This window comes from Salmo salar, chromosome ssa01, assembly GCF_905237065.1.
Source record: "Salmo salar chromosome ssa01, Ssal_v3.1, whole genome shotgun sequence".
Taxonomy (NCBI): Eukaryota; Metazoa; Chordata; class Actinopteri; order Salmoniformes; family Salmonidae; genus Salmo; species Salmo salar.
Genome location: NC_059442.1, coordinates 53,650,615 through 53,665,048, shown reverse-complemented (window position 1 = coordinate 53,665,048; position 14,434 = coordinate 53,650,615). Strand labels below are relative to the sequence as shown.

At 43.1% G+C, this 14,434-nt stretch overlaps 1 protein-coding gene across 2 annotated transcripts in view; it reads left to right on the top strand.

Annotated features, from left to right (window-relative positions):
* Nucleotides 1-6,805, top strand: part of LOC106604940 (adhesion G protein-coupled receptor A3) — a 286,173-nt gene extending 279,368 nt beyond the window's left edge. For both annotated transcript variants that reach the window (XM_014200102.2, XM_014200092.2), the window contains 2 exons: nucleotides 2,396-2,491; nucleotides 3,088-6,805. In XM_014200102.2, coding sequence (XP_014055577.2) covers nucleotides 2,396-2,491; nucleotides 3,088-4,525 — 1,534 coding nt within the window. In that variant the 3' untranslated portion in view covers nucleotides 4,526-6,805. The remainder of the gene's footprint in view (nucleotides 1-2,395; nucleotides 2,492-3,087) is intronic.
* Nucleotides 6,806-14,434: the final 7,629 nt, after the last annotated feature.

Here is a 14,434-nt window from a genome sequence, read left to right as displayed (position 1 = left end):
GAAGGTGGGCACTGCTGCCTTGTATAGGTGGACCTGGTCATAGAGACTGTTCAAGTCCAGGGTGGAGTGGGCCAGGAAAACATTTGGTTTTGAGGCACAGTCATGGGAAATACTTGCGTTTACCCGCTGTATGGTAGCAGAGTGGAAGTCTTTTCATGGTAGCAGGGTGGAGATAACCACTTGTACATTGGGGAAAGTAGAAAAAGCTTTTTCAATCACTCCCTTCAGTGCTGTGGCCACTCTTTCCTGCTGTGTTCTCAGGTCATTTGTGCCTGTGTGTATTATTATGTGGCTAGGTGAACTTAGTTTGTCCTCAGACAAAAGGTCTGCGGTGCGCTGGGTGTTTGGACACCAGAGTTTAGACACACTTGTATATATTTTCCATTTGAGCATAAGCAGTACAATCTGTGTCTTGTGTTTGTCCTCAGTGGGTGTGGGGGGGTTGTCAGGAGGGCTATCAGGGTGGCTGTCAGGGGGGGTGCTCAGAGGGGGTGAGATCCCCTGGGCTTGGGGTTCTTTATTTGTCTGTTCTGCTGTGATGTCGACGCCATGTTCATGATCTGGTGTGGACTGTTCTGCTGTGGTGTCGAGACTTTTGTTGGGAGCTGAGGTGGGCTGTCCGCAGAGAAGCCAGCAGGGGGAGGCCACCTCTCTAGTGGGTTGTTCTCTGTCACACGCCATCCCCCTCAACCTCTCCTCCAGCACCGATCCTTTCCTCTAGTGCTCTGTTTTTCTCCTGCTCTTGCTTTTTATATTGTTGAAGTTGTCTCACCACAGTCCAGAGTGCAGATATGTCTCTCTCCACCTCCAGCTCTCTGGGTCTGGTTAAAGGAGTGTTGTTGTGCTGGACTGTTGTCTGGGTCTGTGCTGACTGGAGTGTAATCACCTGCTGTTCCAGCTCCACCTGCCTTACCTCCAGCTGGGTAAATGTATCCTTCATTTCAATGAGGTAGTACTCTGTGCTGGGAGATTGACTTTCTGCTTGGGGTTGCTCGTCTGTGGGGTTACATAATGAAGAGGTCTGGTCTGACCCGCTCGGGGTGGAGGTATCTTTCTCAAGGGAGATCTTCTCCTACTGGGCTAATTCTTTGATTAGGTGAAAGTCCAGCTGAAACTGTTTGGGGTTGCCCTGTACCATTACTGTTCCAGACTTATAGAGATTTATATTAGCTGACTGTGTCCTCGTTGTCTAGTATCCTGAGTTTCCACCCCTCGTTAACACCCCCTCTCTTAACAGAGGGGTAGTGTGATAATATAGCACTGTGCCATGCCAGGGGATGGTTTGAGTGGAAGATGAAGTTGCTGATGTTCCCATTTTTATAATAGTCAGCAAAAAGTGTCTCTTGATTTTCCATAAGGAGCTTCATTTTGTGACCTTTTCTTCACTTATCATTCTTTACATACACAGGGTACTGTATTTGAATTACCTCTGAACAGCGGCGGGAGGCAGCTTCTAAGTCCTCTGCATTTGGTTGGAGCAGACTGTGCGACTCTCCTGCCATTGTTGGGCTAAAGGGCTTTGACACCTCTCGCTTGACACGTCAGTGCTAATTTAAGTTGTATCAGGCTTGGCAGTCTTAATTTAGCATTCAGTCCTTATAAAGTAATGTAATGTATTTTTCTTCTTGGCTTTTGGAAATAAAATATAGCTTCAGACTAAACATGACTCACTCAGTTCCAGGTTGGATGGTGTTTTCCGGTTTCTGTTGTTTTCCATAGCATTTGCTGTATAGCGTTGGAATAGTAATCTTTGGTAGTTTTAAGCCTTCCAGGTGATTCCGTAATTCCGTCCAAAATCAGGTTGAAGGTTTTGAGTTTTGATTTGGAGTGAAGGGTATTTTGTAGAGGATAGCATCCTGTATATGTTCCTGACAAAAAATCCAAGTCTATCTAACTCTAAATCTATCTTTTTTTAAGAACATGCTGAAAAATGCAGGAGCTCATCTGATCATGACCTCTCGCTCTCTCTCTCTCTCTCATGCTCTCTCTCTCTATCCCTCTCTGACTGACTATCTCTCTCTCTCTCTCTCTCTCACTCTCTCTGACTGACTATCTCTCTCTCTCTCTCTCTCTCTCTGACTGACTGACTGACTATCTCTCTCTCTCTCTGACTGACTATCTCTCTGTCTCTCTGTCTCTCTCTCTCTCTCTCTCTCTCTCTCTCTCTCTCTCTCTCTCTCTCTCTTTCTGACTATCTCTCTGACTGACTATCTCTTTCACTGACTATTTGTCTCACTGACTCTCTCTCTCTCTTTCTCTCTCTCTGGCTCTCTGGCTCTCTCTGGCTCCCTGCTATTGATTACTGGCAGTACAGCCCAGAAAACAGAGGATATTGGTGTTGTAAAGTGACTTTTATATGTCACACATTTTATAATCTCTCTCTCTCTTTCTTCAGGTTTTATTTAGTCAGTGGCGGAGTGCCCTTCATCATCTGTGGAATCACAGCAGGCGTCAATATTGACAACTATGGCAGTGGGGAGACGTCACCCTAGTAAGTCACCCAGCAGTCCCCTATTCTCAAGGTCACAGTCACAGTTTTAAGCACACGCACACACACAGGTAGGATCTTAATTTTAGCCCGTTTGCTACAGCAGGAAAATAATCCTGCAGCAATAGGAGATGTGAATTATGATTTGGATTAAAATTAAAGGACATTTTTTTGTAAGGGTAGATATATTTTTTCCACGTTCTAAAGTGGAAATTAGAAAATGTGGACGCCTCATCAACAGCTGTGTCTAGTCTCCATGTACCGATATCCTGCAACGACTATTTTCCTCCAAAATGGATTAGATGCAGATAGATCTGATGATATGAGTCACACTTCAGTGTATGTTGCCCACCCCCCTTTGTTATCTTTATCACTGAAGGTCATTTATCGCTTCAAGATGCCTATGGCTCTTCTCTGTGTTTATGTATTTCAGTGTTTATTAAAAACACACTGAGGTCATACAGTGATGTTAATTTAGCCTACTGTGTGTGTGTGTGTGTGTGTGTGTGTGTGTGTGTGTGTGTGTGTGTGTGTGTGTGTGTGTGTGTGTGTGTGTGTGTGTGTGTGTGTGTGTGTGTGTGTGTGTGTGTGTATTGCAGTTGCTGGATGGCGTGGGAGTCCAGCCTGGGAGCCTTCTATGGCCCTGTGGCCTTCATCGTCCTGGTCACCTGTGTCTACTTCCTGTGTACCTTCATCCAGCTGAGGCGCCACCCAGAGAGGAAGTACGAATTGAAAGCCCTGACTCAGGAGCAGCAGAGACTGGCGTCTGTCACATGCATGGGCGGGCACTGCCACCAGGGAGGGGGAGGAGAGCCCGGAGCACTGCCACCACCGCCCAACAGAGGGCAGTGCCACGCAGGCTGCCACTCAGCCATTGCCATCAACCCCTCTCTGCTGGCCAACGAGCATTCGTTCAAGGCCCAGCTGAGGACAGCAGCCTTCACCCTCTTCTTGTTCGTGGCCACGTGGGCCTTCGGGGCGCTGGCTGTGTCGCAGGGCCACTTCTTGGACATGATCTTCAGCTGCCTGTACGGTGCCTTCTCCGTCACGCTGGGCCTTTTCGTGCTCATCCACCACTGTGCAAAGCGGGACGACGTGTGGCATTGCTGGTGCGCCTGCTGCCCTGGGAGACGCACCAACCACGGTTGCCACGGTCATGGTCACTCGTGTCCAAAAGTTAATGTAAATGGGGATACAATTGGGCATGGGCACGGGCACTGCCACCTGGATTCGCCGTGCCCAGGTAAGGCCCTGTTGGGAGGACACGCCCAAAGTGGCACCTTGGGTCACTGTAAGCATGGCACCCTGACGCCGGCACAGAACCATGTGACATGCCTGTCCCCCGTGGCGCCCTGCTGCACCGCTCTGCACAGCCAGCAGCTGATGGAGGAGGAGCCTACGGCGCATGTGCTCCTGCACACTGACCCAGAGGGCTACCGGCCAGGCATCCACCTGCATCGTTGCCTGAAGGGCAGCACTAGGACTAAGCCTCGCCACTTTAGCCGCCACCGGCAGGCTGGCACAGGAGGGGTGGCAGAGAGGGAGTACGCCTACCACATCCCCTCTAGCGTAGACGGAGGCTCTATCCACAGCTCCCACACAGACAGCCCTCACAGCACGCACGAGCGCCTCGGACACATCTGCCACCTGGCTGCTTCCCCCCACGAAGTAGGCCACCACACGTGCCATGCGTCCGCAGCGGCGGTGGCTCATGAGGCGGCGCTGGCGTGCCACGCCCCCTGCCACCGGCACGTGTCTTGCTGTGCCAAGGCGGACCTGTTCCCCACTCTGTGCCAGGCGGAGGCGGGCGACACGGGCACCTTTCTGTGCGGCTGTGGCAAAAAAGCCAATGAGGAGGATCTGATCGTGCCGCATCACCACCTGGAGATGCACCCGCGCAGACAATCCTACCCCCAGAACCCACCGCCCAATCAGAATGGGATCCTTAAAGGCGGCCTGCATGAGGGTTTTGTGTTCGCATCAGACAGCACAGGGAATATACGCACTGGACCCTGGAGAAATGAAACTACTGTGTAGTCTAAAGACTGGGGGAAGAGAGAGACAGCCCCAGCCTCCCTTCCATCCATCCCTCCCTCTAAACCTCACCACCTTTTTAGGAACTACAACAAATAATAATGAATAGCTCTATTCCATCACGACTTGTGTGTTTTTTTAGTTGTTTTTTTAAAAACTTTCATTCTTTGTTTTGTTTTCATGCATTCTCGACATCGTCGTATAAGCCCCCCCAACGAGCAGCCGTACACAGAACCGTTTTTTCTCTCCTTAATTAAAGGAATGTGAGTCCCACACCACAAGATACAGCACCTTTTGTTGAAGGTATGTTTACCGCTATAGTATGATATTATCATTACAAATCTAAACAATACGGATGTGTGTGAACAGAACACGCGCGTTTATTCCTCGCCCAAAGCAAAAGCTCCACGCGATTGCGTTCTCTTTTGTGAGTCACTAAATCCATCGGCTTCTCTCTGATGTGTACCTTCAGTGCTTCAAGAAGCTCAGTACTAGTGTTTTAGGCAAACACACCAGCAATTTAGAGTCATTAGTATTTTTGCCATTTTGAACAACAAGCATACTTACTATAATATACTGTGATTATCAGCTAAACATTTCTTAGTAATATACAGAGATATCTGCTCTCGTCAGAGTTCTGTGGATGCCGATACGTTGTGATTTGTTTTTTTTTAACAACCCAAAAGAAAACCCGAAACCACATGAAGTATTCTGTCACAGGTTGATATTGAATGTTCTTGTCTGTATGATGTCTTACTGTTGTGTTTTTTGGAGAGAAGTATACAACAACAACAACAATCACATTGTCATTGTGTATATTTGCAGTGTTGGAGCAATAGTGCCATTCATGTCATTGTATACCATGACCGAGCCAACAGGTGTAGGTTGAAGTTGCCCCCAAACACTGATCTTTGGTCAGTTTTGCATTTTCCCCACTAAAGGTTAGGATTGTGGGAGGGCAAGCTGAGCCTAGATCTCTAACTAGGAGAAACTTTGCTCTGGTGCCAAGCATCAGCATTGCCATCGTCTAAATAACCCAAGCCGACATCTCCCATTTCTGGTAAGGATCCACAAAATGGAGAAAAATGGTGGGAGGTCATATCAGAGATCAATGCTAAAGCGCAACCATTTATTTTTATAGGCAACAGAGCATGCAGGCCTTGTATGTAGCTATGTGCTGTGTGTTTTTGCCTTGTATTTCAATGCACATTAATGAAAAACGCCATCTCTGTTTGTCTATGGAGCTGATCGAGCTATAACATGCCGGAAAAACAAACAATAATATTTTTACACGGTTTTAGTATCCATTATTGTGGATAGTCCTGAAACCATGTTCTGATGAGGGGACAGAGGACAGGGCTGAGATTCAGTGTTGCTATTATTGTCACCGAGTTGGTCATCGTCATGTTGAAGTGTTGTCCCTTGGCTGAGAGCATGCAGGAAGTTAATTGAGTTTAATATTTATTAGTGGTATTATGTACGGTTGCCCTAAGGAGCTAAATTAGCTTTAAAAAATCTACTTTGCCCCTTAGGGCCACCGTAGTTATGGTATGGAAACCAGTCATTCCCTAGTGAGAGAGAACAGACCAGGTTATTAAGAGAGAAACAATCAATATCTACAAGAATACAGCAACTCCTGCCTGGCCAAAACACCTTGGCATGTCACACCATCAATCCATCTTGTGCACTCTTGTCTATGTACATAGAATGAATTCCGAGGAATTATTTTATAAAAGATTTACGATATTTAATAGTAAATAAATCTATATGTGAAGAAAATGTATGGGAAAGACTGACCTCAATGTTAATGCTCAGTATCTGAGTTTAGAAAATGTGATTTGTTTTTTGGTGCGTTGTTCTGTTCGCTTTTATTTTTTGCTCTGATCTTTCATAAGGTATGCAAACTGGCCATATGTTTTGCTATATTTGACACACAAATGCACCAACAGCTAAGGGATACCAGGACTTGGTGTCACACATGTCGACTGTGTTTGAATTGTGAATTGAATTTCAAAGTGTGTCTCCTCAACAAGTGACTTGATTCCAGAAAGTGATGTTTGAATATGAAATATTTTAGCATTTCTGAAAGAGAGCATTCTTAGAGATACATGCATGAAAGTAATGAGCCCCCATGAGACTTCAAGACTACGTCAGATGAAGCTTGACGTCATAGCTATGTTGTCTGGATCAATGAGCTTTGTAACAGCTTCACTAAAAACACCTAACATCCTTGGTATCTCCTTTTTAAAATCATCCTGCATTAAACATGTCTATGCGAGAGTATTTTGCTTTGGTCTAATTTCTGTACTTCTTGTACTTTAAAATATGTTCTTAGAAGCAAAAATAGCTCTCCGTGTATGTGGACCTGGTACCATAGGCCTCTATCTACCACCTGTCTCATCATTCAGCAGTAGTACTGCCTATTTAGCTAGCTGGATTAGCCTGTCAGATCTCTGCCATTATTATCACCTTTTTCTACATCAACAACACAGATACCAATAAATTACTTTTTTTCACCATGTAATGAACAGCATATTTTGCTGTGTGTGTGTGTGTGTGTGTGTGTGTGTGTGTGTGTGTGTGTGTGTGTGTGTGTGTGTGTGTGTGTGTGTGTGTGTGTGTGTGTGTGTGTGTGTGTGTGTGTGTGTGCGTGTGTGTGTTAGCGTGCGTGTGTGTTAGCGTGCGTGTGTATATATGTACGGTATGTGAGGGAGTGAGTGCGAGAAAATGAGAATGTGTGTCTTTTGTGCATCACAAAGCAGGCCAGAGCTGACGGGCCATGAAACGCCAGAGCACATTTAATATGCAGCTGGAGGCCACACGCCACTCAGCCCCCTCCCCACCATCAGATTATTCCTGTAACTTCGAGCAAGTTAAAACCCAGGCCCTGGCTTTATATTCAGCTGTGAAGACAGACTCTGACAGAGATTTCTGTGTGACCTTGTGGGAGGCATTCAAGGTCGATCACTGGTGTATATGGTGAGTCATATCTAGAGAGGTGATCTGATTCACCCAACAGGGAACATACAGTACTGTAAATATTTGTTGTGCGATGTTGATGACAGTGTGCGTGCGTGCGTGCGTGTGTTGATGACGACAGGGTGGTAAGTGGTTCACTGCCAGATGAGTCAAGTGTTGATGATTATGGAGATACTGAATGCAGGGCATGAGGTGGAGGGATTTGCTGGTAGGACTTCAGCCTGCAGTTCAATTAGATGGGGTTATCTGAGTCAATTAATCTTTTCCTGAATCTGCTTTTGATGGAACCTCAGACTGCAGTACCCTAATCCTTGTCTGAGATGGAGAGCAACAGACAGAGGACGAAGGGTGCATTTCAACCCACAGGAAAACATGCAGCGGTAGCCCTCCACTCCAAGACAGTTGCTTCTGTTTCGTAAAAAAATACATCTGATTTAAGAAACGACAAATATGATGTTTATGATACAATAAGGCATGTTGTGTTTTCCTGGTTGGGCATCAGCTCCCGACGAATGCTGTCAAGTGCTCAACAACAACAGTCAGGTTTGCTACGGAGACTACAGGCTTTATGCATGTTCATATCTCACCGTAACTGCTGTATTACTTCTGCCGTATCCCTCCACAGTGATATGGCATCATGTACACTCAAAGCATAATTGTTTTTGTCTCTTTGTAGCAGAGGGGGCTGGTGGGAGTTTCTATAGGAGGAGGGACTCATTGTATAGGCTGGGAATGGTATCAATGGAATGGAGTCAACCACGTTGTTTCCATGTGTTTGGTACCATTCCATTGATTCCGTTCCAACCATTGCAATGAGCCTGTCCTCCTATAGCTCCTCCCACCAGCCTCCTCTGCTTGTAGGTATACCTCATGATACTAGAGATATGTTTCTGAAAGACTCTTGACAGTACACTGTGATTACCATGCTAATGTCATCCTTGACTCAATGTACACACAAGGGAGGGAGAGAGGGGGGCAGGCAACATGTAGAGAGAGAGATGGGAAACGTAGGAAGTAGGATGAGGGAGAGAATAGTGATGGGAAGACTTCATTTTGTTGATGAGAGAGAGAAAGGGAATGACCCTGCTGTCACGACGACAGCTCATCAGCTCCACAGAGTAACAGTGAAGCTTGGGAGAAAACTCTGCATATGTGACTGCTTTTGTGTTTATAGCATCTCACACACGGTATCTGCATGTGTGTGCATATGAATGATCATTAGTGCTGGGATCTGACCGTTTGTAATGCTCTTGCTGCTCTGCTACTGCTAATGATGATGGTAATAAGCACGAGGCACATTGCTATTTCATGCATTCGTGCTTCTTACCGATTTGAGAGGAACAGGTTGTTTATTTTCCCCACTGAGCTGTACAGTACAGTAGCTATCAGCCTGTGTGGCGGTTGAGTTCAATTATTGTCTTTCTCTCTCTTTGAGTCAACTACTCACCACATTTTATGCACTGCAGTGCTAACTAGCTGTAGTTTATGCTTCCAGTACTAGATTAATTCACTGATACTTTGATTGGGTGGACAACATGTCAGTTCATGCTGCAAGAGCTCTGATACGTTGGAGGACGTCCTCTGGAAGTTGTCATAATTACTGTGTAAGTCTATGGAATGGGTGAGAACCATGAGCCTCCTAGGTTTTGTATTGAAGTCAATGTACCCAGAGGAGGACAAAAGCTAGCTGTCCTCTGGCTACACCACCGTACAGGGTGCTTCTGAGGCTACTGTAGACCTTAATTGCAAAACATTGTGTTCTAATCAATTATTTGGTGACGTGGATATATTTAGTATAGTTTTATTTAAAAAGGATAACTTTTTTTTATGTTTCACTATTTTTATTTTATGAAATTCAATGAGGAGGATGGTCCTCTCCTTCCTCCTCTGAGGAAACTCCACTGGTAGGGTGTGTGGGTACGCTACTCTACATGATGAGATTATTATGGATAAGAGCGAGAATTGTTTTATTTGTCAAACGGCAATTAGGCTTCAATCATCATGTCACCAGAATAAGACCCTCAATATTTATTGGAAATGAGCATCAAGCTCATCACTGCACTTTCACCACCCCTGTGAAGTTCATCACTTATTTAATTTGTAGGCTAATAAACTGCATGGTTTCGCGAGTCATAGTGGGAGAACCACACAACATGTCATTGCGTGACTCCCAAGTTTACTTCGATATGATGATTATTATATCAATATTTACACACAAAGGCATTTCCACCCCCATTTCTCGCATAATTACTTTTACCGATAGAAGAACAAGACAAAAAATTAAACTTAAACGCAACTCTTGGAATTATCGCGTTTAAACGACTTAGTATCTCGTTTGAACAAAAAACAATCCTCTACAAAAGCCCTGAAGCCCAAGACAATAAGACAAAAAGTAGAAAATTCGATGGAGGCCTCCCGAGTGACAAAAAAACCTATATATAAAAAAAATCAGATACTGAGTCGTTCAAACGAGATACTAAGTTGTTTGAACGACTTATCTAATTTGAAAGACTTAATTGTTATTTTGTCTAATTAGGCCTCATTTGTTATGTATCTTGCCAGTCTGTGCTGCTGCCATTCATTCACTGATTCCATCCATTGATATGATTATTCAATGACAGTTCTTTGGTAGCCTAAAGCAGGGCTGCTTTTGAATGCCTGAGCATGTAAGTGGGCGAGTGTGGAGCGAGGAACAGAGCAGTATTCAAGCAGATGAAGAAAAAAATTGGTCCAAATTCACTCTGGTACTGCTCAGCCACAAGCTCTGGGCATGCTCTGCAGAACATTTTTATTTTCCTTTATCATCTTTCCTATCCCACCCACAGCAGTCTAGATCTCGTTTATATTCTGCTTTGTAACATTAGGATATGTCGTTTCAATTATTATTTTTTTAAACATTATGTAGGCAATACATAGGGTACTGTAAAACGTATTCTAGTTTTTCTTGGAATAGAAACACCATAATATAAATACATTTAAATAAGCTACAATATATATGTATATTTTCTAATAAAGGCCAGTATCAACTTATTTCAACTTATCCTACGTAAAAGGGAATAAATCATCTCAAACTGCAGCGGTCAAATTATTTGCTCACAGAGGCAAGCACCAACAAGATTCCCACTGGGCATAGATGTCAATTCAATGTCTGTTCCATGTTGAACCTGTGTGGCTCAGTTGGTAGAGCATGGTGTTTTCAACACCAGGGTTGTGGGTTTGATTCCCACGGGGGACCTGTATGAAAAATGTATGAAATGTATGCATTCACTACTGTAAGTCGCTCTGGATAAGAGCGTCTGCTAAAATGACTAAAATGTAAATATAAAAAAATGTTGGGTCAAGGTAATTTAGTTGAAATTATGTGGAAATAACGTTGATTCAACCAGTGTCTACAAATGTTATGTGATTAAAATTAATTTTTATTATAAAGACAGAAAAATACATACGTTAAAGCTTAATCAAGGAATATCAGTGAGAATATAGCCATCAATATAAACAACAGAAAGGAGAATGTAATATATTTGAAAATACTAAAATCCAAAAATACATTGAGATGAAGCTGCCCCCATCTCTGCTAGGCTGCAAAAGCCCTGATTAATAAATATGTATTGTGACACTTTTGTTTACCAAAGACCCCACAATTAGACATTAGTTAAACTTATTCCTGCTAATAAAAAAGACTCCACACAACAGTATTGTCCATATAATCCATGCGCACCTCAGACATTTCTGCCCAGTAGGTGGCTTTTGACTAATGGTAGCTTCACACCATGCCCAAACCGGACGCGCGCCATCGTGCGCAAATTGATTTTGTTCCCCCACACCAAACGGGATCATGACATGCATGTTGAAATATCAAACTCTGAACCAATTATATTAATTTGGGGACAGGTCGAAAAGCATTAAACATTTATGGCAATTTAGCTAGTTAGCTTGCAGTTGCTAGCTAATTTGTCCTATTTGGCAAGCTTGCTGTTGCTAGTAATTTGTCCTGGGATATAAACGTTGAGTTGTTATTTTACCTGAAATGCACAAGGTCCTCTACTCCGACAATTAATCCACACATAAAACGGTCAACCTAATCATTTTTTAGTCTTCTCTCCTCCTTTGACTTTTTCTTCTTAGGACTTTATATGGCGATTGGCATCTACTTTCATAGTAAGGTGTATTACCACGAACAACCGACCTCAGTTCATCTTTCAATCACCCACGTGGGTATAACCAATGAGGAGATGGCACATGGGTATCTGCTTCTATAAACCAATGAGGAGACGGGAGAGTCAGGACTTGCACCGCGTTCAGCATCACAAATAGAACTGACTTCTATTTTAGTGCCTGGCAACGCAGACACTCGTTGGCGCACGGGAGCAGTGTGGGTGCAATGATTGAATAACATGTATGTGTACATTTATTTTGCAACATGAGCACATGCGGTACGAGTGGTGTGGTCAGCATGTAAGGTAGTAATCGTTTCTTCTTCTTCTTCTTATTATTATTATTACTATTATTATTGCTACTACTGGCTTTAAAACTGCAGATTATAAAACTGCCACAGCAAGTTTATCCCTGCATTGTGAGGATTTATTTTGCAACCCGTCTGCCAAATCCATCCACTGCACATGGTTCTTTCTGTCGAGCGCTTCTTTCTCAGGAGCTAGATTGTTGTCATCGGTGCTATTGAAAATCGGATAGCTTCCTTATGTTTGAGTAAAACATTAGCCAACACTTCAAAGATTGAAACGAAGTGTCATCATGAAAGTTTATTATCTCGTAATTATTATCTCTTAATTGTATTTTGGTGATTACATTTATTTGTTCCTGTTCCTGTTATACATATAACACGTTAAACCTCTCAATTGAAGGCCTATCACAAACCTATTTTGTAGGCGATTCTAGTAGGCTAATAAAAGCATGTTGTTCGCAGCATAAACCAGCCTATTATCGCTGAAGTTCATTAATTTATTGGTGATGGAGACTTTAATTGTATGTTTAGGCTACTATTAAAGCGCTCACATAGGTTACTTCTCTACGAGATCGCGTGAGATAACTGGTCTAGTCCTACTGGTAAGTCTAAGCGATTCCCTTGTGATATCACCTTACCTCTCTCTACATCGCAAACATTTATTTCAACATTTAATTGTAGCTCACAATCAAGGGTGGCTGTATATTCCCTCCAGCAGTGAAGTCTAGGCCTATGACTATATAGCTTTGTGACACTATCCTACTGGACTCTGTGCCAGTCCCTACTTAAATGTAATGTAGTACTACTGTACTATGGCATGGTGGAATCTCGTTATCTTCCTGCAGATGGCAGTATTGTATCATGACCTGAGGGTGTACTTGTTTTCTTTCTCCAATCAATACAAATCTAATCAAATCAAATTGTATTGCTCACATGTACATATTTAGCAGATGTTATTGTGGTTGTAGTGAAATGCTTGTGTTCCTAGCTCCAACAGTGCAGTAGTATTTAACAGTTCACAACAATACACACTAATCTAAAGTAAAATAATGGAATTAAGAAACATATAAATATTAGATTAAGCAATGTCGGAGTGGCATTGACTAAAATACAGTAGAATAGAATACAGTATATATATATATATATATATATATATATATATATATATATATATGAGATGAGTAAAGCAGAATGTAAACATTATTTAAACATTATTAAAGTGACTAGTGTTCCATTATTAAAGTGGCCAGTGATTCCAAGTCTACACTACAGTGGAAAGAAAAAGTATGTGAACCCTTTGGAATTATCTGGATTTCTACATAAATTGGTAATCAAATTTGATCTGATCTTCATCTAAGTCACAACAATAGACAAACATAGTGTGCTTAAACTAATAACACACAAATGATTGTATTTTTCTTGTCTATATTGAATACATATTTTAAACATTCAGTGTAGGTTGGAAAACGTATGTGAACCCCTAGGCTAATGACTTCTCCAAAATTTAATTGGAGTCAGGAGTCAGCTAACCTGGAGTCCAATCAATGAGATACGAGATTGGAGATGTTGGTTAGAGCTGCCTTGCCCTACAAAAACACTCACCAGATTTGAGTTTGCTAATCACAAAAATCATTGCCTGATGTGAACCATGCCTCGAACAAAAGAGATCTCAGAAGACCTAAGATTAAGAATTGTTGACTTGCATAAAGCTGGAAAGGGTTACAAAAGTATCTCTGAAAACCTTGATGTTCATCAGTCCACGGTAAGACAAATTGTCTATAAATGGAGAACAGTTCAGCACTGTTGCTACTCTCCCTAGGAGTGGCTGTCCTGCAAAGATGACTGCAAGAGCACAGTGCAGAATGCTCAATGAGGTTAAGAAGAATCCTAGAGTGTCAGCTAAAGGCTTACAGAAATCTCTGGAACAGGCTAACATCTCTGTTGAAGAGTCTACGATACGTGAAACACTAAACAAGAAGAAGCCACTGCTGTCCCCCCAAAATATTGCTGCACGTCTGAAGTTTGCAAAAGTGCACCTGGATGTTCCACAGCGCTACTGGCAAAATATTCTGTGGACAGATGAAACTACAGTTGAGTTGTTTGGAAGGAACACACAACACTATGTGTGGAGAAAAAATGGCACAGCACAGCACATCAACATCAAAACCTCATCCCAACTGTAAAGTATGGTGGAGGGAGCATCGTGGTATGGGGCTGCTTTGCTTCCTCAGGGTCTGGACAGCTTGCTATCATCGACGGAAAAATGGATTCCCAAGTTTCTCAATACATTTTGCACGAGAATGTTAGTTGTTGAAGCTCAACAGAAGTTGGGTGATGCAACAGGACAATGACCCAAAACACAGAAATAAATGAAAACAGAATGGCTTCAACAGAAGAAAATACGCCTACTGGAGTGGCCCAGTCAGAGTCCTGACCTCAACCCGATTGAGATGCTGTGCCATGACCTCGAG